This window comes from Artemia franciscana, chromosome 4 (genome assembly GCF_032884065.1).
Source record: "Artemia franciscana chromosome 4, ASM3288406v1, whole genome shotgun sequence".
In the NCBI taxonomy this organism is placed as follows: Eukaryota; Metazoa; Arthropoda; class Branchiopoda; order Anostraca; family Artemiidae; genus Artemia; species Artemia franciscana.
In genome coordinates this window covers 33308690-33331941 of record NC_088866.1, presented here as the reverse complement: position 1 = coordinate 33331941, position 23252 = coordinate 33308690, and the positions used below count along the sequence as shown (strand labels likewise).

Below are 23252 nucleotides of genomic sequence, written 5' to 3'. Positions count from 1 at the left end.
TAGCGTTACAATTAGAGGAAGGTTGAGGTGGCTAGGGCACGTTCTGCGGATGAATGATTACCATAAATTGTCCTTTTCGGCCAACAGTGACTGGAGAACGTCCGTGGTTGGGGTGGGAGGATTTAGTGAAGAAAGATTTAAAGGTAATATGAACCTACTGGGAGGGTGTAAAAAGGGAGGCTTTGAATAGAGTTGGGAGGTGTTGAAGCGTACGTAGCTATGTTGGCCTCAGGTCACATAGCTACCTACAGCGTTTGTAAAATTCTAATTGGTATCTATTAACAATCCAGAACACACTTAAGAAGTGAAGTTAGGTTAATTACGATGAAATATACCAAATATGATGACAATATAGAAAAAAAAATGCGAAAGCTGCGGCAAGGAATTATGAAAAGCAGGTCGCGCAGACTGCATTAGATTAAAACCTAACCTTACCCCCAATCCCATTAAAATGTTAAATATTTTATTAATATATAACTGCATCGTAGTTTTTCTCACTAAAAGTAAGCAAATCATAACCGATTCCAGAGAGGCGAACCAGATTTGTTAGATAATACGCAGCATAATTCCTGAATGTGTTATGGACAGTTAAAAAGAACCTTTTAGTTATAGTAAATCTTGGAAAATGTTCTCATTTGTTTGTTATTTGGATAAGGTTGATGATTTATCGATTTGATCTTGGATCCATGAAATCATCCCTATAAATTACTCTGATGTCAATGTTTGTTTTAGATAAAAATACAGTACAAATCTGTGTCTCCTAATAGTTTTCAAATCAATCTTTCAAGATGATTTCAATGTTTCTTTACTTGCTTGTCTTTCTCAGCTCATCCTGGGCAGGTATCTTGAGATTTTATTATACTATTCTGTCAACTATTTTTTTCGTGTTAACAGTGCTTTGTCGTAAATCCGTTAGTATTTGCTACAGTAGATGAGACAGTAAGTAGTGGTAACTAATATCCTTAAAATCGTGTTGGTGACTGTTTAAGTTTATTTTATTTTGCTTCTTTTACAACTACTATAACATGACTGATAAGATATTTTTCGGTTGGATTACAATTTTTTTTCACAACATTTTTTTATCTCTTTCTTTCATTGTTCTCTTCAACTTAAACTTTATTAACTTAAACTAATGCTTTTTTTATCTAGCTTATTCCACGGACATAATGCAATCTCAAAATCAAGGATATCCAAAGGATATCCCCCTGAAAATTTCTTTGTCATGCAAACTCCCCCACCTGCGTATTATTAGCGGTTGCTTAATTTTCAAAGTATTTGAAAAAGCCTCTTACAGAAAATTGACCTTCGAAAACCCCCCACCCCATGGAAATTCCTTCCCCCGCTTAAAAAATTCCCCTACAGAAAATTCCGACTTGCGAAAAAAATTACCCCAACATTTGTGAAATGCCCTCAAATATTTCTATCAGCCTCGAGTGGAATATCCTCCCCCCCAGACAAATCCCTAATGGAACATTTTTCCCTCATGTAAAGCGAAGACTGCATTTTTAAATTAATTGAAAATAAGGGGATGATTACTAATAAGCCCGTCGGGTATTGTCAGATTACTAATATCCAGGAAATATAAAAATGTGAACACAAGCGACTTTCATGCATTTGTGTTCAGGGGCTTCTAGTTTTAGTCAACGCGAAAAGTATTTAGACATTAAGATAGCCTTAGTCGAGGGAAAGGGGAGGGTTATATATAAATAATTATATATATACATATATATATATATATATAAAAATAAGTTGTCTGTCTGTCTGTGGATCAGGTGACGTCATGTTTCTGTGTTGACTGACGTCATGAAATTAGTTGTCGTCATTTTTGCTTTGACGGTGACGTCATTAACGGTATTTAAGACATTTGTTCACGACACAAATGACGACCGAGACAGAGGGAATATAAGTGACGACCGGGAACCTCAAAGAGAAATTACAGACTGGGACACCCGGACACAAATCACGACCGGGACACAGGGAATATAAATGACGACCGGGACACAGGGACACAACTACAACGGGGACGCCGGGGGCACAGGCGGGATATATAAATGACGACCGGGACACAGGGATTGTTCGAATAGAAATTACAGACCGGGACACCGGGACACAAATGACGACCGGGACACAGGGAATATAAATGACGACCGGGACACTCAAAGAGAAATTACAAACTGGGACACCGGGACACAAATGACGACCGGGACACAGGGAATATAAATGACGACCGGGACACAGGGACACATCATTAGAATAATGAGATATAGATCTGAATACGGATTGTTTTTCCCATGGACAATTATATGTTGCATGTTCAAGAGTCAGTAGACCTGACAATCTATTTATATGCACAGACAATGGGACAGCGAAGAATGTTGTATATTTGCATGTTTTACGTAGTTAAAAACATATATTTATATCTATCTCTATTCACAGGTGGGACACAGGGACACAACTACAATGGCGCGTAACTAATATGGCGCGTAACGACTTACGCGCGCGGGGGGGCGCGAAGCGCCCCACCAACTAGGTGTTGGGGTGGCGCGAAGCGCCACCCCAACAGCTAGTATATATATATATATATATATATATATATATATATATATATATATATATATATATATATATATATATATATATATATATATATATATATATATATATATATATTAAATAAAAAAAAAACAAGTTTTTTTAACTGAAAGTAAGGAGCGACTTTAAAACTTAAAACGCACAGAAATTACTTCGTATATGAAAGAGGCTGCTTCCTCATCAACGCCCCGCTCTTTACGCTAAAGTTTGACTCTTTCTCTCAATTCTTCTTTTTAAAACAGTAAATAACTTTAGCGTAAAGAGCGCGGCGTTGATGAGGAAGCAGCCTCTTTCATATACGAAGTAATTTCTGTGAGTTTTAAGTTTTAATGTCGCTCCTTACTTTCAGTTAAAAAAACTTGTTTTCTTTTATTTAATTTCTGAACGTTTTTGAATCAATGCATGTTTTGATTTTGGCTCTCCGCAGAGGAATAATCAAAACGAAATTTGCATATTTTTTTTGGCTCAATGGCTTTCTCATAATTTTGATCGAATGATTTTGAGAAAAAAAGAGCGAGGGACGAAGCCTAGTTGCCCCCCGATTTTTTGGCTAATTAAAAAGGCAACTAGAACTTTTAATTTTTTACGAATCTTTTTATTGGTAAAAGATTTACGTAACTTATAAATTAGCTTACGTAAAGAACTTTTGTAGTCTCATGTTTTTATTACATATATGAGGGGATTCGCCCCATCGTCAGTTCCTCGCTCTTTACACTAAAGCTTAAATTTTATCCCAATTCATTAAGAATGACCCCCTGAATCACAAAAGCCGTAGAATAAGTAGTTGAAATTACTGAAAATACTTTAGCGTAAAGAGCGAGGTATTAGAAGGAGGTGAGCCCCTTATATGGGTAATAATTTCTGTTTGTTTTAAGTTTTATTGCTGTTCCTTACTCCCAGCTGAAAAAGCTTTTTCACTTTTATTTTTTAATTGTTTTTTTTTTTTTTAATTTTGCTAGTAAATCCTGCTCTCCCTTCATGGAAATTTTCTTCTCCCATTACAAATTCTCGAAGGAAAGTTCCCCCAGCATATCCCCCTCTTCTCAACCCCTCCCCCAAACCAAAAAAATCCTCCTGAAAACGCCTGTATACTTCCCAATAACCATTACTATATGTGAGCACAGGTCAAAGTTTGTAACTTGTTGCCCCTCCCACGGGGACTGTGGGGGAGTAAGTCGTCCCCAAAGACATAGTTATAAGGTTTTTCGACTACGCTGAATAAAATGGCTATCTCAGAATTTTGATCCGTTGACTTTGGGAAAATAATTAGCGTAGGAGGGGGCCTAGGTGCCCTCCAATTTTTTTGGTCACTTAAAAAGGGCACTAGAACTTTTCATTTCCGTTAGAATGAGCCCTCTTGCAACATTCTGGGACAACTGGGTCGATACGATCACCCCTGGGAAAAAAAACAAATAAACACGCATCCGTGATCTGCCTTCTGGCAAAAAATGCAAAATTCCACATTTTTGTACATAGGAGCTCGAAACTTCTACAGTAGGGTTCTCTGATACGCTAAATCTGATGGTGTGATTTTCGTTAAGATTCTATCACTTTTAGGGGGTGTTTCCCCCTATTTTCTAAAATAACGCAAATTTTCTCAGGCTCTTAACTTTTGATGGGTAAGACTAAACTTGATGAAACTTATATATTTAAAACCAACATTAAAATGCGATTCTTTTGATGTAGCTATTGGTATCAAAATTCCATTTTTTAGAGTTTTGGTTACTATTGAGCCGGGTCGCTCCTTACTACAGTTCGTTACCACGAACTGTTTGATATATATATATATATATATATATATATATATATATATATATATATATATATATATATATATATATATATATATATATATATATATATATATATGTTTTTTTCTCAAAGACGGCTCTATATTTTTGTGGGAAAGTTGGTATCTTGGGATTTTCTCGCGTAAAAAAAATTGATCTACATAGGTCAAAAGTATTAGAAAATTTGTTAACAGTCTTTTAGATGACATGCAACACTGAGAAAGTGAGCGAGTCAAATATGAAAATCAAAAGCAAATAAAGACGCAGTTACAAGAACAGCGGCGGCGTGTCAAAAATGAAAAGTAAAGACACATGGGGTTAGAAAACATGTAATACTGAGCATGTGAGCAAGTCAAAAATGAAAATGAAGAGCCAAGACACACGCGGTTAGAAGACATGTGACACCGAGCATGTGAGTGAGTAAATGAAAATCAACCCGGACAGAGGGAATAACAACATGTCAAAATTGAAAATGATAGCGACGATGATTGGGTTTGGGAGTTTGACATGGATAAGGTCATTAATGCCGACCATTTTCTTGTTAAAAGATTCGGCAATATGTATTTCATAATGACGAATGGCAAGCCGAGGTAAAACTAACTAATAAAATTGAAAATGATAGCGATGATGACTTTGTTTTGATTTTGAATTGAATGAGGTTATTTTTGCCTAACATACCTTTGAAAATCAAAAACCCGGACTAGATAAATCGTTGGAAAAAAGAAGCTTTGTCCGACCACGTTAACAATTAAAAGAAACAAAAGTTCGGCAATATGGCTTTCATAATGATAAAAAAAAACAGTCTGAGGCAAAAGTTAAAGGTCTAATAAAAAAAAACAACAAAAAAACGTAATTTAGAAAGCAACTACTTCTAATCTAAGGTCCATTTGGACGTCATGGCATCAAGAAAAGGCTCAAATTGTCTGCGTTTAGAAGACTAACGACAGTTAGTCTTCTAAACTGTCGTTATATATATGTCGGGGCCCGGCGGCGAAGCCGCTGGGCTTCCTGTGCTATATATATATATATATATATATATATATATATATATATATATATATATATATATATATATATATATATATATATATATATATATATATATATATACTAGCTGGGTTCCGGTGGCTTCGCCACCGTGACAAGCTTGGCACGCGGCAGACTTCTATATATGGATTCTCATTGTCCCTTGTGATCTAACATCAGACAGTGCTGGGTCCCGGCGGCTTTGCCACCGGTCCCCGTGGGCCCCAGCATGGCACGCGGCAGGTTTCTGTATACGGATTCTCATTTTCCCTTGCGTTCTAACCGCAGATAGTGCTGGGTCCCTGCGGCTTCGCCACCGGGCCCCATCATGGCATGCGACAGGCTTCTATATATGGATTCTCATTGTCCATTGTGTTCTAACCACAGACAGTGCTGGGTCCTTGCAGCTTTGCCACCGGTCCCTGCGGACCCCAGCATGGCACTTGGCAGGCTTCTATATATGGATTCTCATTTTCCCTTATATTCTGGGTCCCGGCAACGCTATGTCATTTTTGGATCGAATTGGTAGCGTAAATTGGTTTAGTTTTCTGTTTTGAGGCTTTCGAATTGCTTTAATCCATTGTCGAAATTTATAGAAATATTTGTGCAATCACCAGTTTTTTACATTTTAAGCAAATTAATAATAACTTCTTTTTTATGTTAATTGACACTTTGCCAAATTTTCTTTGAGCAGCAAGCATTCTAAACTTCAACAATTTCTACTAAACTTCAACCTTTTGGTTTTCTGTTATAAGGTATTCGAATTGCTTTAATCCATTGTCAAAAAATATTGAATATTTGTGCAATCACCAGTTTTTTACATTTTAAGCAATTTAATAAAATTTAAAAAGAGCCTCAATTTTTTGAGTTCATGTAACGGTAATAACGTGTAACGGTAAAGATAGTGTAACAGACAGACGGACTGACGCTACATTTTTATATATATAGAAACGGCATTTTATTTGCATTTTCTAGAGTAGACCTAAGCGTTAAGATGTTAAGAAATACTTCAGGTTATTTTTTCCCTTAATTCCAAAGTAATATTACGTCACCAAATGATATGCTTAAAAAATGTGAATGTAGTCAGTGTTTCTTGGCATCGATGTGAGTCGAGATTTCCCCAGCTCATGAAGGCACATGAAGGGGCAAAGAAATTGTCTAATAAAGGGTCGCTGTTCTTAGCCATCGGTATGAATTCAAATTTTTCCAATTCTTTGTCGATTAAAGGGTCAAATTCTGCATTATTATCTATAGATGGGTTATCTGTTAGGGGGAGCAGAAGTTGCCCAATAAACAGTCACCATTTGTAGGCATAGGTATGATTCCCAATTTATCCAACTCGTTTTTTTTTAAGAGTCAAATTCTGTATTATTGTCTATAGATTAGCCATATCAGCTATTATCAGCTATAAGGGTATCGCAATTGTCTAAAGAAGTGCCACTGCTTGAGGGGGCACCAGTATCTGAGATGGAGATTATAGGCAGTCTGAAGGGGTCTGGAGATTTTTCTCAGAATAAGAGACTTATTTGTCTCCCCCCTTATTTACAGACCAATGTGCCTTTGGGGGAAAAGTAAAGTGCAACATTTTGTGTGTATTTTATGAATAAATCTTATCTCTTCTTTACATATTTGGAACTAGCGTCAAAACGCATATCAAATGGTGTGATCATGTTTAACCTAGAAAAGTACTTAATAAATCGTAAATTTACCCGCTTGACTGTGTCACAGCTCTTTCTTAATTCTACTTTGGTATTATTTGAGATTATGTGCTAACTATTATTGAGAAATAGTTACAAAATACCTACAACCAGAAAAATTACTAAATTTTTGTCTATACGCTAAAGCTGTATAGCCTGAAGAAACAAGAGATGGGGGAAGGGGCTGGAAAAATAGATGGACTTAAAACACTCTGATAGCAAGAACAGAGCTGTTGGACACGCCCTCAGTGTGGGGCGTTTACTCTTGTGCTTAGTTCGAATTTACTAAGGTTATGACTGTTTGCCATGCAAACGGAGGTACTATTAGAGAGATAAGTCATCAAACGGAGGGTAATAGGAGATGTTGTAGAAAATTAGCATTGGCGCCACATCATATCTATCGGTGAGAGGTTGTAAGTTTTCCCAACTGGTGCTAGAACTCATACATGAGGAATTATTTTGGATCTTTAGAGTGATGCTACCCGGTGTTTGTGAGCACCTGCAAAACACAAGTATATATTGGGGGCATTCGTGAAAAAGAAAACTAAAAGGATATAATGTAAAAACTTTTACTGATGAAAAACTCGAACGATGAATGACATAAGCGAAGCACTCTAAAATATAAGAAAACAATTGTAAAAAGTCCATTCTTTTGGGGAAGAAGTAATGATAATGCTGACACAGTAGAACTCCTGTGCTTCTGCGAAAGGAGAACAATGATAAATGTGAAGGTTCAGTGCTCAGTAGAAAATAACTATCATCAAGTATTTCCTCGTAGTGGATTTTAAACTTTTTTTTTTAGACCAGAAGCATTCAGACTCAAAAAACAGAGCATATTGTGCAGATGGATGGAGCCTAGTTTGCAGTAATGAAAATGACTGCAGCTGCTTTCAATACGTTGACGGTTACGTTCGCTACGAAATTGCTGAACAGATTTGTAACGGTTTCGGAGGAAATCTTCCTTCAATCCATTCAGAAGAAAATAACAAGTTCCTTTACGTGTTTCCAAACGACTTACGACGCGGTGCCTGGATAGGACTGAGAAGAATTAATAATACATTTAAATGGGTTGATGAAAGCGATTTGGACTATACCAGCTGGAACGATGATGCACCCACAAATGGAGCCAATTCCAGTGACTGTGTTCATTATATGGGATACGAAGACGAGGGCTATACCGTGCCCTTCAAATGGCGTGATAGTCCTTGTACTGAATTGCGACCAATCCTCTGTGAGATGCCGCTTTCTATACCAACAACTACAGTTCCACCAACAACAACACTACAACCCGATCCATGTCCTCAAAACTATACAGAAAAATGCTTCCAAAATAATGCCTGCTATTGCTATTCAGTGAAATCGAGTATGTATTGGGGAGATGGTGTTGCCGCTTGTAGAAGTGAAGGTGCTGATATGGTCTCAATCCATTCTAGTGAAGAAAATAACTTTATTCGAGAAATTATACCAAGCACAGCTTGGATTGGCTGCTTGTATAGTTCAATTTATTGGGTAGATGGTACCTATATGAATTATGAGAACTGGTATAGTTCCTATAATAGCTACTCCTTAGGTTATATTGATTCTAGTGGATATTGGCAGGCTAGTTCTTCTACTAGTAGCAGTTTAATTGTTGTATGCAAGGTGCCAACGTATAGTGATGTAAAAATAATCCTACATCATTAAAATAAGAATTGGAATTCCTACGTTTACCTTAGAACAACTCTCTAGACTATAACCGATTAAAAAATAGCTAGATGCTAAGTGTTTTTGTTTTAATACTTTTTGTGTGGTTAAGTTTGCAAGGATGTGTTATTTTCAGCAAAAAATAAAACATTCATGGAATAATATTACAGCCTTTTGCTTCTAATTCAACAAATACAAAGGAAATGAGAAAAAGATTTAGACTTAATAGTATTATTGATACAGGAAAGATAATTTTGTCCCATCCCTCCAAAAACCAAAGTCACCGTGCCTACTCCTCCCCTATCCCTGAAATATTTTGCCTGAGAGTTTCATCTCGATCTCATAGCCGTGAGAAAAAACAGGATAGAGGCACAACAACCAGTACTTTGGATATGCTCATTGTGTTGCGAGAGCAACACTTTGGTTTTGTCCCGTATTTTTTTTTTTTTTTTTTACCAATGCCACCGATCTCACTTATTCCTGGAAACTGGTAAGGGTCTAACTTGCGCGGTTCTAAAGGAAAGTGTGGACCTCGGGTCGGATTGATGAATATGAAATTACATTTTGGAAAGCTCCACGGAACTCTTTCCTGGGGCCGAAAAGTATGGTTTTTGCTTGTTCACAAGCCAGAGCCTATGGTGTGCGAAGTGAAGTGGAGTTATATAGACTATGTCAGAGAGGAGTATCCGAAGTTGTGCAGCCAAGCTTTCGTTTCATCAAACCATGTTTCTGCTTTCGAGTGGAAAGCCTCGTTCTAGCAGGCAGGCGCCAGTTTCAAATTGAAGATGGACTAAAATCTATAAGTGTTAAATATCTGCAGCAGTTATCCGGCACCACAGCCAATATATCTTCTTTGAGTGACAAATAGAAATATTTACACAAGTAAAAATATGACATTTTCCCACGGGTCCAAAAGTGCTGCCATCTATTGTTTCAATCCATTTCTGTTTGTGATTTCAGCGAGTTTATCATTCGGTTTTTCGGACTTAGGATTGCGGTAGAGAAATGGTATCTGATGTGCCTAATAAACTTTAAAAGTTCTCTCATTGCTAAAGAAATTGGAGCTTATCCTTTGCTCCTTTCTAAGTGGTGTCGTTAGATAGTTAGCCTACGGCAAAAAAAAATCAACTTTTGAACCAAGACAGATAGACTTTTTTTCAATGGCAGTCGATAGCTTTTGATGAGCTGATCCAAGTATATGACATCCATGTTTTGGTACAAAAATTCCTTCGTGAGGTATACCAGTTTGAAAGTCTTAAGGGGTTGACAACTTCAATAGTAAGGTACACACTGAAACGAAATCCAGGCCGATACAAATTGTGAGACATATAGAGGACTTTTAAGCAACAGTCGGCTGTTAGGTAATAATCACCTTGGGAAATGAGGGGTTAGCAACTTTTGCTAGTTGGTGTATCTATTATTTGTTTCCAGTGTATTTGATGGTAAAACCAATTTGGTCCCAGTATTAAGACATGTAAGTAATAATCTGCTATTAGGCTAGAGTCAACTTCAGCGATGAGGGGTTTGCAACTATGCTAGTTTGTGTACCCATTTATTCGTTTCCGCTGAACTTGATGCCTATCACGGGAGAGGGACTTATAAGTAAGAATCGGTTCACTTTGGACGAGAAACGGCTGTTAGCTCATAATCATTATCGGCAATGAGGAGTTTGGTACTTTTGCTAGTTGGTGTACCTCTCATGTGTTTCCGGTGTATTTGATGGTTAAACCAATTTGGTTCCAGTGGTAAGACATGTAGCAGATTTGAAAGTAATAATCAGCTGTTGGGCTACAATCATCTTCAGCGATGAGGGGTTTGCAACTTTTGCTAGTTGGTGTACCCATGTGTTTGTTTCCGGTGAACTTGATGTCTATCACGAGAGAGGGACTTGTAAGTTAGAATCTGTTCACTTTGGGCTAGAAATTTGTGCAAATTGGTGCACATTGTATTCTATCTCTTTAGATCTGACAGAATTATGTGTTTACGCAACAGGTACAAACGATAATGTAAAACAATGAGGTAGTTTCGTAATAACTAGTGTAACCTGTGGTAATTTAATCCTGAAAAGTTACGGATAGCTTTATAATACCAACTAGATTATATAAGATATTGTTCCGAGTTTTCATCCGTCACGATGTCTACGATTGAACAGGATAAAGTTCAACTTGCTGCAAAGTCAATTTTGTCCCTTCTTTAGATATTATTTTCTCGGTGTTGTTTTTTCAACGCTGAGGAATAGCCTTTGGTCATGTGATAACTTATTTCGTTCTTGTTTGAACATACCGTTTTAAAAACTTCGATAGGCTGACAACTTCATCATTTAGCCGATAGTGAAGAAACAAGCAAAATCAAGAATGTAAAACAATGAGATAGTCTTAATATTAATATACAATGAGATAGTAATAATTAATAGAATGTCATCTATAGTATTTTGATCCTGAAAAGCTAGGGATAGCTTTATAATACCAACTAATTATATAAGATATTGTTCCGAGTTTTCATCCGTCACGATGTCTACATTTGAAAAGGATAAAGTTCAACTGGCTGCAAAGTCAATTTAGCTCCTTCTTTCGATATTATTTTTTTGTTGTTTTTTCAACGCTGAGGAATAGCTTTTGATTATGTGATTACTGACCAATAGCGAAGAAACAAAGCCAAAGTGTTGCTCTCGCAACACTTTAGTCGGCGAAGCCGGACAAAGGTTGTCACAACACTTCATGTTGCCCGGGGAACGTAGGTCTAGTTTAAGAAGCGGAAAGATTCCCCTCGTATTCCCGAATTATTTATGCGTCTATAACTATCTATTCCTAATAATGATTTTTCCTCCACAGAAGCAACTTTCATCCTAAATGGAATAGGTCCGACTCACGCCCATAACCCCGAAATGGAGAGTCTGGTGATCTACCTTCTGCACTAGCAGGTCCTGTTAGTTGGGTTTAATTATTTACGTTATTAATTTATACAAATAAACGGGATTTCTCTATAGTTAAGGGTCCTTAGGATTTCAAGTATCATCTAACTTAACCTATGGATCATACTTTAGGATCATATAAAGCAAGATAGGAAAGAACTGTTGTAGCAGGTTGTTTTTTGTAATTTGTTCTTCTTTTGATCTTATTGTACCCTAGTTTTGTATGTCCTATCCTTGAATGAAAAATAGTTCAAGATGAATCAGCTTCGTCGAATAGCAATGGGAAACCCAGGTTAAGGCCCAAGTAATTTTATCTTCTTCATTGCATTGTTCTAAAAGAACTTGTACGTTGACTTGAAATATGTGATCCAAATTTTCATCCACTTACACCTGTTGTGGAACACCTCTTAAAACCTGATTTAAATGTAAAGAATTAATGTAAAAAATTATGTTTTAGTGGTTCTGTAAACTATACAAATTTAGTGATGAATCGCAAATTCAGAAAACAAATTTTCCTTTAGGTTCATAATTCTCCTTTATATTCATATTTTTTTTTTTACGATTGGAGTAGATATGGCACTATTCAAACAAACTTTATTTAATATGTTTGGTGTGTCATCAAAACCCATCCTGGCTAAGTGGCTTGCTCTCTGGGCTGAGAATCCTTTGTCTAAGCGACACGAGTTTGATTCCTGGTGTGGCCGATTATTTGGTTTAGGATGGGGGTCAGTAGCGTGACTATCAAAGCTCAGCCACAGTTGCCCAGCTCTAAATGGATACATGGAGAAATCTCGGGAATTTAAGCACGAAGGGTGTGCAAAAGTACCGGATGGTTGTCCCAGCCACCCATTGCATTTCCTGGCTTTAGGGCCATGAAACATAGATCAGCGCTACTAGTTCGGACCTTTAGAGTCTATTACCGTCATCATTAGTACCATAGTACCGTCTAGAGCCTCTCAGATTCTCTTTAAGTATCAACTTGAAACCCGAATGCACTGAAACTCTTTTGTTTTAGTTTAATAGTAGTAGTTTTAGTAATAGCAGCAGTAGTAGTAGCTCTGAGAGTTTCGATTCAACACTCTCAACTGTACCCAAAATATTGCAGATATTCTATTTTGACAACCTATATGCACATAATTCCTCTTAAGTTAGTTTTTCTATCCTCATAAGCTTTCCCAGAATGTTTCAACATAATACCCTTTTATATTCGTTAGATATTATATCGACGTCATTTTGACAACCCGGATGCACCTTTCAATTATGATTTAGTTTCATAGCAGCAGTTGTAGAAGTAGCGGCAGCAGTAGTAGAAATAGTAGTACTAGCTGCCCTGAAATTTTCAACCCCATTCTTCCAGTTGTTCCAGAGATATTACTTATACACTCTTTCGACAACGTGATGCGCCTATCGTCTTTTGATTTCTTTTTTCACCTCCATCCACTTTTCAGGAAATGTAAAACTTAATACCCTATGCTCAGCCTGAGCTATTGCGTGGTTAAGCCATTCTGAGAACCTGGAACCCGTAAGCCCTTTTATTTGGTTCCATAGTAGTAGTAGAAGCAGTAGTACTAGTAGTAGCAGTGGTAGCAGTAGTAGCAGTGGTAGCAGTAGTAGCAGTGGTAGCAGTAGTAGTAGCAGTAGTAGTACTGATTACTAATAGTAGAAACCCTAAGAGTTTCAACCCAATACCCTCTGTCGTTCCTGAGAGGTCTCTTTTACACTCGTGTTAGAATCTACATGCATATGGTGAATCTACATCCATCAACATTCTCTGAAAGTTTCACCTTAATAACCAATTCCATTCCTAAGATACTGCGTTTATTCTATTTTAGAAATATTGGTAGTATCAATTTCAATGGCTTTGTCCTAAATAAAACAGCAAAAGCAATGAGAAACATGGAATCAAATTGGGAAGTAAAAGTCTCCTAGACTTAGATTATGCTAATGATTTAAGCATCTTAGATGAAAATGGTAGCCAAATCGGTTTTGTGAGATCAGGGTACAAGAGTAGGGTCAAAAATTAGTATCAAGAAGACTAAGTCCTTAAGACAAGGGATAAGTAAAAGGGAAGAGGTAAGACTGGATAGTGAGAAGATCAATCAAGTCAAAAGCTATGCTTACCTAGTTAGTATTAGTAAAGACAGCGGGTGCAAGGAAGGTGTAAAAGCAAAATCCCAAAATCCTAGGGTGTTTTTCACAATTGAAAAAAAGCTTAAAAGAATTGAAAGATAAAGTCTGCGAGCTAACATTATAATATTTAAAGCTACGTGATAAAATTGGTCAAGTATGGTTCTGAAACGTGGGGGTTCCAAAAAAAAGAATAGAATTTGCTAAAAAAAAATTCTGGAGAAATTGCCTTTTGATTGTTTTGGTAAAAAAAAACTGACTCGCTGTATCTCAAATAGTAACCTGTAGGATAAATGTGGTTTGATTCCACTTTCTAGGGCTATAATGAGAGAAAAGATGAAGTGGTAGTGACACGTTCTGAGGATGAAGGAAGACAGATTTGTCACAAATTGTCCTTATCGGCCAACCGTCTAGGACCAAACAAAAAATAGGTCGCTCCCGAAGGGGGTGGGAGGATGTCTTAGGGAAAGGATTAAGGAAATCTGACAGGAACTTATTGGGGGGGGGTAGAGAATGAAGGGAGGATTATATTAGGATGGTGGAGAAGCGTGTGTTTCAGTGGCTTCAGGTAGCTAAGTGCTATTGTGTGTCAGTTATTAGTAGCTTTAGCAGTATATGTAAGTAAAGGTGAACTTGCATAACTTACATCATTTGAAAAAAACACAAATATAAAAAAAAATTAATTCCAAATACCCAAAAACACGGAAAGAAATGATAATTGAAACACTTTTACCACTTTTTCTACATCGTTAGTGTTCAATTAAAGAGGTTATTTTTTTAACTGAGGCAGAGGTCTTTGCCATTATATCTATTTTTGCCTTTAACTTCGTTTATTCCACTGGAAATCATCCTCGTTTTTTGCTTGTTTTTTAATGAAATGTGTATTTTGATAATCTTTTCATTTTTGTCCATTGTCATGTATAACCACTGTGGTCTTAGACCATATTTGTAGCTTGTAGTCCCTTCCTCGTGGAAAGAAGAGTGGTGATTCATCTTCGAAAGTATATTTAGAGGACTTTTCAATCATTGATGTTTTTGATAGAGAAAATGGGCATAGGAGAGGGACTGACTGCCCTTCAATTACTTGTCAATAAATAAAGGTTCAAAAAGAGATAAGATACTTTAAGTAGACAGTTTAAAATTTGACAAGAAATACTAAATATTGTATCCCTATTTGAAATTTTATTTATTGTCATGGAAAGGCAGTGTGTTTTCGAAATTATCTACGCCAACTACTTGTGAGCCTTAATAAGGGCACTTTCAATTTCCCATCAAATGAATTTCCCAATCCCCCCTGCAAAGCTTCCACGACTATTAGGTCACCACGATCACCCCAGGGTGAAAAAATTGGAGTACTTGTTTGATGTGGGGTGTAAAATTGGCTCTAATCCTTGAGAGACCTTTCTATGGGCTAGGAAGTTTAATATTTTGCTTTGAGGGAAGAGGAGGCATTGAGACAGTCCAATTCATTTTGGACCCTTATCAGAGGCAAAGAGGAACTTAATCTAAGAAATGTTCCTGGGTACATCCCTCCACGCACACAAAAAACGCGTCAGAAATTGCCATAGAATTTTTTCCCAGATAAATTTGGACTTATATCCTGACATTCTTGGGCTAAGGGGAATCCAATTCAGAAGAAAAAAAAAGAAAAAAATACTGGTTCTTCGAAAACATGGCCCAGACAAATGCCAGAAATTGCCCAAATGACTTTTATCCTCGGTCACTTTGTATTGACCGGGTGGTTGTAAGAATATAGGAAGGAACTCATCCGAATGCAGAATTAAAAATTTTGCTCTTTCTTTAAGAGCCAAAACCCATTAAGGGCCAATAGCCTTCATGCGTTGTCTTTTTATGTTGCTCGCCATCCAGTAGCCCAGAGATATTAAATCAAATTTTTGAGGGGGTAATTTTTTTTAAAACGTTGAAAATTCTATTAAGTATAGCTCCAGGGTTGATACTACCCACAGAGTCCTAGGGCTAATTGCTCTCAATCAAACAAATAACCTGTTGTTCATGGTATTCTGGGAGCCAAAATGAAACATTGTGTTTAAGTTTTATCTTATCATTGTGTTTCTTATCATTTGCTGCTGAAAAGGTTAATGGTTGTTTTGATCGCTTCTGATTGTGTTGATGAAAAAAGTTCATGAATAAGTTTTATAACGAGTTGTCCCCTCCCCTCCATGATAAAAGAAAAAAAAACAACCCAAATGAAAGATGATAACTATTTACATTAAAGTTTGATACCATTTCGATCACATTAGCGATGTGTCGCCAAAGAAATTCATGTTTTTTGCATTTTCATCGGTACTTTCAGAAGAGTTTAAATCGTACACATTTAGATTGACTTAATTGCTATTAGATTGAAAAGCTTTGCCTTCCGATACGATATAATTTATGGCATTTGGTGGGGATTATAAATATGCTTATGGACAATATAAATTAAAAAAATATACAGTTAAAAGAAGAGTAAACTCTTCCAACAGAAATTTAATTTACATTTGAGGGTGACCTTTTTATGAGGAGAAATGGTCTGAAAAATATCTACATGTATATTTTTCCTTGAGATCGTAGGAATTGACTCATTAAGGAATATTGAATTTGAGTTCTTGGACAAGCAAATTCACAACTAAATCTTATTAGCAAAAAGTAATAGTAATAAAAAAATAAACCTGTTTAAGCGAGAAGAGCCATTTTAGGAGTAATCGTAACACGTAAACCAATTTGATGATGGAATTACGGGATCCATGGTTGGAGCTGATAAAACAGGTACATAGCCAACGGAGGAATCTATTGAGTAGAAAGTCGATCCATTTGCGAAAGTAAAATTAAAAAATACGATAGCACGTTCCTAATCAATTCAGTTTTTTTTTAAGGCGTAAAATCTTAACTGCGAATGAGCTATCAGCAATAAAAATATTGTAATTTTCCACAAAAAGTGGGTGTTTGTAAATCATGTGACCTAAAAAGATTTATAGCCCTCATCCCTTATTTTTGACGGAATTGAAATTTCTGAGCTAGCAACATTGAGTACTGGAATAAAGTCTGAGCCAGAGGAGAGACTCTTTCTTTGCTCGTTCGTTACAAGGGTTCCGTCAGTTCCTAACTCAATTGCACCGTAGTTTGTTTATCCATAAGCAATTTCGGTTTCATTCTTGTATTGTTATGTCTCGTATGCTTTAGACTCAGCAATCGAGGAAACTTGGTTGTGGCACCAGACCACATTCTAGTAAAGAATGAAAGTTAGCTAATAGTAACCAAAATTGAAAAAACAGGGTTTGAAAAAAATATGTCAAGAAAGGGAAAATTACCATTGGCATCTGACGTAAAGAATGGTAGCTATTATTTCGGTTAACATTGACAGTAGAAGGCTATTACAACAAGAGCTAAGAGCTCAATGGCACTTGTGACGAGGCGAGAAGAGCTAAGAGCCAAGAGATCATATGGTATGAGCTCTAACAAAATTCTATGAATCAATAGATTGATTTAAAAAGGAAAATCAGAGGCTTAATGCCGGTCAAGATTTAAAATAAGAGCTCTGAGTCACAAAGTCCTTCTAAATATCAAAATTCATTAAGATCCGATCACCCACTCGTAAGTTATAATTACCTAATTTTTTCTAATTTTTCCTCTCCCTTTTGCCCCCCAGATGGTCGAATCTGGGAAACGACCTTTATCAAGTCAAATTGTGCAGCTCCCTGACACGCCTACCAATTTTCATCGCCCTAGCACGTCCAGAAGCACCGAACTCGCCAAATCACTGAACCCCTCCCCCCAACTCCCCCAAAGAGAACGAATCCAGTACGATTCTGTCAATCACGTATCAAGGACATTTGTTTATTCTATCCACCAAGCTTCATCCCGATTCCTCCACTCCAAGTGTTTTTCCAAGATTTCCCCCTCCAACTCCCCCCAATGTCGAAAGATCTGGTCGGGATTTGAAATAAGAGCTCTGAGACATGAATTCCTCCTAAAAATCGAATTTCATTACGATCCGATCATATATTCGTAAGATATAAATAGGGGAGACCAGCCCAACTTCGCCACAGCCCAGGTTAACCTTTTTCGTTTTACTTGCAATCCATCCATGGAGAAAATCCCATAATCTAGCGTTTGAACTGCCATCTAGTAGCGAAAGTTTAAGTAGATTAAGAAACATGTTAAAACCCTTTTTTGTAAATTCTATGCGATAAGTTGTTTTTGGTGCTTTAAAACTAGATTTTGCCATGATGGAAAATGGAAAAAGTCAATCCTTAACATAAAGGTATGAGAAGACTCATTATCTCAACATGATCATCTGCAACTTAGCAACAATGATGGGTGCATATTTTACGTTATCTATGGTAATAACTGATCAACACTTTTTTTTTTCTCAAAAGAGAGAGCAAGCCCACGTTCGCCATAAAAAACCAGCCCTGGTTCGCCATTAATAGGAATGGCGAACCATGGCCTGGCGAACCTGGACGGTCAAATTCTCGCAATAAACCGACTAAGTCTATCTTCTTTTTTTACCTAACCGGGAAGTTAATGTTGTGATTTATGTTCAAATGACCTTTCTTCTTTTTATACTTTGTGACCAACAGTCGGTACGATCAACCCCGAGAAAAAATACAATAGTTGATATTCCTGAATCAGCTTCAGATGACGATTCCTCCTCCCTTGGCAGCTGTTTTCACAAACATATTTTAAGTTTTTGGCTGCTAATGGTGGTTGTGATGGAAGCACCAACCAAGAAAAAAAACTGATCGTTCCAAGTTTTGCTTTTCCTTTTGGTTCAATGTGTGGGACTGTAAGTCCTCAATCGAGGATTTTTAGAATTTCGATTTCAATGGTGTTTTATTTCGATTTGATACACTTTTTGAGGTGTTTCTGGCTTCTTTTGAAATTCTCAAAAATGTGTCTCAATAACGACAATTTATTGTTCTTTAAAATCAAATAAGAGCTATTATTTTGTATCAGTATTCATTCGGAAATATTTAATACGGTTCTTACAACATACATTTTAAGATTACGTGGAAAATAAGTCGTGTTTCACTCTTTACTAGGCTGTAACTATTGCTGCACTGATGATTAGAGAAACACTAACCACCAGTATTCTGCTCAAACCTATCTTTTTATAAAACCAGACGTGATTCGTACACCAAGGGGATTCCTTAGATATGTAAAAACACGATTCTTCACTTTTTTGTGAGCAAGGAGACAAAAGAAAATAGTGTTTCTTCTCAGTTATTTACCGATTTTTGTTCAAACCAGAGATTCATTGCTTCTTTCTCTTGCTTCCTCTATGGGATATAAAGCCAAAATTCAACCTAGATTAATCTGTTTATATATCACATTAGGAGAAAATCATCACAATGTCAAAGGAAAGGGTAGTTAGATGATGGCTTATAAAAATAATGCTGCTGAATGTCTGAAAATTTTATACACACAAAAATACATAAATATATATATATATATATATATATATATATATATATATATATATATATATATATATATATATATATATATATATATATATAAATATACCCTAGTTCTTCCTTGTTAGACTACACTAGACAAACAAGGGAGTATCTCATGTAATTCAGCCTGGAGTTCTCTCCCTTAGTTCTCGGGAAATCAAATAGTTTAGTGGGAAAAAAGAAAAATTTAATCATTCAGCTTACTTTTTTCAGGTAAAATGGTGTGAAAAACTAAGCCAGTTAAAGAAAGGAAAAAGGGTGCTGTGGATCCTGAACTGGTTCAAGCAGCTGTCATTGATATGATAGTAAAAAGCAAAAAACGCTTACATCTGAGAAAAAGTATGGAATACCACGGGAAACCCTAAAGGGATATGTCACAAAAGCTGAGAAACAGAACATGGAAATTGAGCTTCTACCTCTCTCATTTTTTTTCCAGTTTACGTCACAAGAAAAGTTTTCACAGAAGAACAGGAAAATGCCCTTGCCAGGTACTTGAAACTTGTTTGCCAGATGCATTATGGCTTAACGCCGCTTGAAGTGTGGCAACTTGCCTACAGATACGCTCTCGCGAAAGAAAATGCTATTCCAGAGTTATAGTCTTGCAACGAAAATCAAAATGCCGCCGGGGAACACTGGTATCGGGGTTTTATGACACGACACCCGCACCTAGCTGTCAGAGCGCCTGAAGCAACAAGTATTGGTTGTGCAACTGCTTTCAATCGTGTGACAGTTGGAAAATTTTTTGAGAAACTTGGTGAAGTGTACAGGCGCCACAGATTTACTGCCCAAAATATTTGGAATGTCGATGAAACTGGACTATCAACTGTCCACAAGCCGGGAAAAATTGTTGCAGCAAAAGGACAGAGACAGGTTGGCAAGGTTACTGCTGCAGAAAGAGGACAGAATGTTACTATGTGTGTTTGTGTCAGTGCCATGGGTAATAGCGTCCCTCCAATGCTCATTTTCCCTCGCAAGAAATGCCCTGAAATTCTGCTGAAAGGAGCACCACCAGGTACCATTGCTAACGGTTCAGAAACGGCATCGGGTCGGATGTGCAATGAACTCTTTCTTGTTTGGATGAACCATTTCATCAGTCAGGCAAGAACAAGCAAAGTTAATCCTGTGCTTCTAATTCTTGACAATCACATTAGTCGTTACAGTAGTGAATTGCTTGAGTTACCGAAAGAGAATGGAGTTGTCATGCTGACAGTGCCTCCACACATAACGCATAAGTTACAACCACTTGACAGATAGGTTATGTATCCTTTGAAGGCATTCTACAACAGGGAATCTGCGACTTTTATGACACAGCACAAATGCTAGAATATTTCCATGTACAATGTATCCGAGTTTTGCGGAAAGGCGTATCCCAACGCACTGACTCCAGAAAACATAATAAGCAGTTTTCGTAGCTCTGGGATTTTCCCTTTCAATCCCAATGTTTTCCAAGATCACGAGTATCTCAGCTCATATGTCTCTGATCGACCATATCCTTTGGACCAGGATGTCTTAGTACCTCCATCACCAGTTCCTGGTTCCCGTGAAGATGATGCCGCTAGCCAGTTTACTGACTGTGACAACGCTACCCAATCTCTTTTGGCTTACCTTCAGATGTAGACCTATTGGCTGACAAAAGCTTCTCTGAACTAGTTGACATATCTCCATTCCCAAAAGGTTCTCCGAGAAAACAAATCAGACTTGCAGTGAAAAAAAAAATCTACCGAAATCTTGACTGACACCCCAGTGAAGGAAAGGATCCGACAGGAAGAAGAACTGAAAGCTGGCAGGAAGAAGAAGAAAGAACAGAAAAAGACCCAGGGAAAGGAGAATGCAAAGAAAGCCAAATTACAAGAAGCAGGCAAGCAACTATTTTTTGAGAGTGAGAGTGAATCCGATCATGTTGAGATGGAGTTGGATGATGATAGTGACAAAAGTCTGAATCTAGGAGAAGATGAAGAGGATTTGGGAAGCAGGCCAATAGAATTAGGCGACTTTATCTTAGTTGGTCTTGCAGGTAAAAAGAGTGGCAAGCATTTTTATGCTGCGAAAGTTTTAAAGGAATATTCAGATGAGCTTGGTGTTAAGTTCTTGAAGTGTGTAGAAATGAGCAAGTTTGTGCTGACTGAAGAGGAATCTTGCGTCTTGAAGTCCGAGGTTGTAACCAGATTAGGAAAACCCTCAATATCAGGTGGAACTTCAAGACTTGCTGAACGGCAGAAGTTTGGCGTGGACCTTTCAGTATACAAGATGGGTTAAGTGAATTATCCTATACCTAATTCCTTTTGTAGCTGCGTGACAAATAAATATCTGAAATAACTATACATAAACATCTATTCTAGCGCTATATTTAGAGCAATAGATGCTTTAATAACCATGATGCAAGACGGTGGCGGACGTGGGCTAATGTATGGCGAACGTGAACCAGGTTGGCCCAGGTTAGCCATCTTTGGAGAATCTCACTGTGGCTCTTTTTTTGCTGCATCGAAAAAGATTGACTGCTGGGGATTTTTTTCCTAGATACCCCATAGATTAGCCTATATTCCAGGATTTTCAGAATTATTTTAAGTCGAAAACTGTGGTTACAATAAATAAAGACCGAAAAAAGTGGCGAATGTGGGCCGGTCTCCCCTACCCCAATTTTCATGTTTTCCAAGAATTCTGGTTTCCCCCTCCAACTCCCCCGAATGTCACAGGATCTGGTCGGAATTTGAAATTAGAACTTTAAAGCACAAGATCCTTCTAAATATCAAATTTCATTAAGATTTGGTCACCCTTTCGTAAGTTACAAATACCTCAATTTTCAAAATTACCCCCCCCCCCCCAATTCCACCAAAGAGAGCAGATACGGTCCAGTTATGTCAGTCACGTATCTTAGACAGGTTTCTATTCTTCCCATCCAGTTTCATCCTGATCTCACCGCTTTAAGTATTTTCTAAGATTTCCAGTCCCCCCCAACTGCCCCCCCCTCCAATTACGCTTGATCCGGTTGAGATTTAAAATAAGATATATGAGTTACGGGGTCCTTCTAAATATGAAGTTTCATGAAGATCCGATCTCTCATTCGTAAGTTAACCCCCCCCCCCCGCAATTGAGCGGATCCGTTCCAATTATGTAAATCATGTATGCAAGACTTCTGCTTATTTTTCCAGCCAAGTTTCATCCCAATCCCTCCAATCTAAGCGTTTTCCATCATTATAGGTTTCCCCACCCCAAACTTCCCCCAATGTCACCAGATCCGGTCGGGATTTAAAATAAGAGCTTTGAGACACGATATCCTTCTAAATATCAAATTTCATGGAGATCCAATCACCCGTTCGTAAGTTAAAAATACCTCATTTTTTTTAATTTTTCAGAATTAACCCCTCCCCCCAAAACTACCCCAAAGAGAGCGGATCCGTTCTGGCTATGTCAATCATCTATCTAGGACTTGTGTTTAGTTTTCCCACAATGTTTCATCCCGATCCCTCCACTCTAAGTGTTTTCCAAGTTTTAGGTTTCCCCCTCCCAACTCCCCGCCCCCATCACCAGATCCGGTCGAGATTTAAAATAAAAGGTCTAAGACACGATATCCTTCTAAACATATAATTTCATTGAGATCCGATCACCCGTTCGTAAGTTGAAAATACCACATTTTTTCTAATTTCTAAGAATTACTCCCCCCCCCCAACTACCCCAAAGAGAGTGAATCAGTTCCGATTATGTCAATCATGAATCTGGGACTTGCGCTTATTTTTCCCATCAAGTTTCATCCCGATCCCTCCACTCTAAGTGTTTTCCAAGATTTTAGGTTTCCCCCCTCCAACTCCCCCCAATGTCATCAGATCCGGTCGGGATTTAAAATAAGAGCTCTAAGACACAATATCATTCCAAACATCAAATTTCATTAAGATCCAATCACCCGCTCATAAGTTAAAAATACTTCATTTTTTCTATTTTTTCCGAATTGACCGACCCCTACTCCCCCTCC

At 37.4% G+C, this 23252-nt stretch overlaps 2 protein-coding genes across 2 annotated transcripts; both read left to right on the top strand.

Annotated features, from left to right (window-relative positions):
* The first annotated feature begins 699 nt into the window (after positions 1-699).
* Positions 700-8952, top strand: LOC136026320 (macrophage mannose receptor 1-like). The gene is made up of 2 exons (XM_065702743.1): positions 700-840; positions 7908-8952. Exons 1-2 carry the CDS (start codon positions 789-791, stop codon positions 8786-8788), a joined length of 933 nt encoding a protein of 310 aa, XP_065558815.1. The 5' UTR covers positions 700-788; the 3' UTR covers positions 8789-8952.
* A 10445-nt stretch (positions 8953-19397) lies between these two features.
* LOC136025647 (uncharacterized) lies at positions 19398-21592 on the top strand. The gene has a single exon (XM_065701632.1). The coding sequence runs from the start codon at positions 19934-19936 to the stop codon at positions 20537-20539; it is 606 nt and encodes a 201-aa protein (XP_065557704.1). The 5' UTR covers positions 19398-19933; the 3' UTR covers positions 20540-21592.
* The last annotated feature ends 1660 nt before the right edge of the window (positions 21593-23252 follow it).

What these genes read in the sequence shown, in the direction of transcription:
- LOC136026320 (XM_065702743.1), top strand. Translation starts at nt 789, where the DNA reads ATGATTTCAATGTTTCTTTACTTGCTTGTCTTTCTCAGCTCATCCTGG. An exon ending in TCTCAGCTCATCCTGGGCAG is followed by an intron (nt 841 to 7,907) that starts GTATCTTGAGAT and finishes TTTTTTTTTTAG; the next exon opens with ACCAGAAGCATTCAGACTCA.
- LOC136025647 (XM_065701632.1), top strand. Translation starts at nt 19,934, where the DNA reads ATGACACGACACCCGCACCTAGCTGTCAGAGCGCCTGAAGCAACAAGT.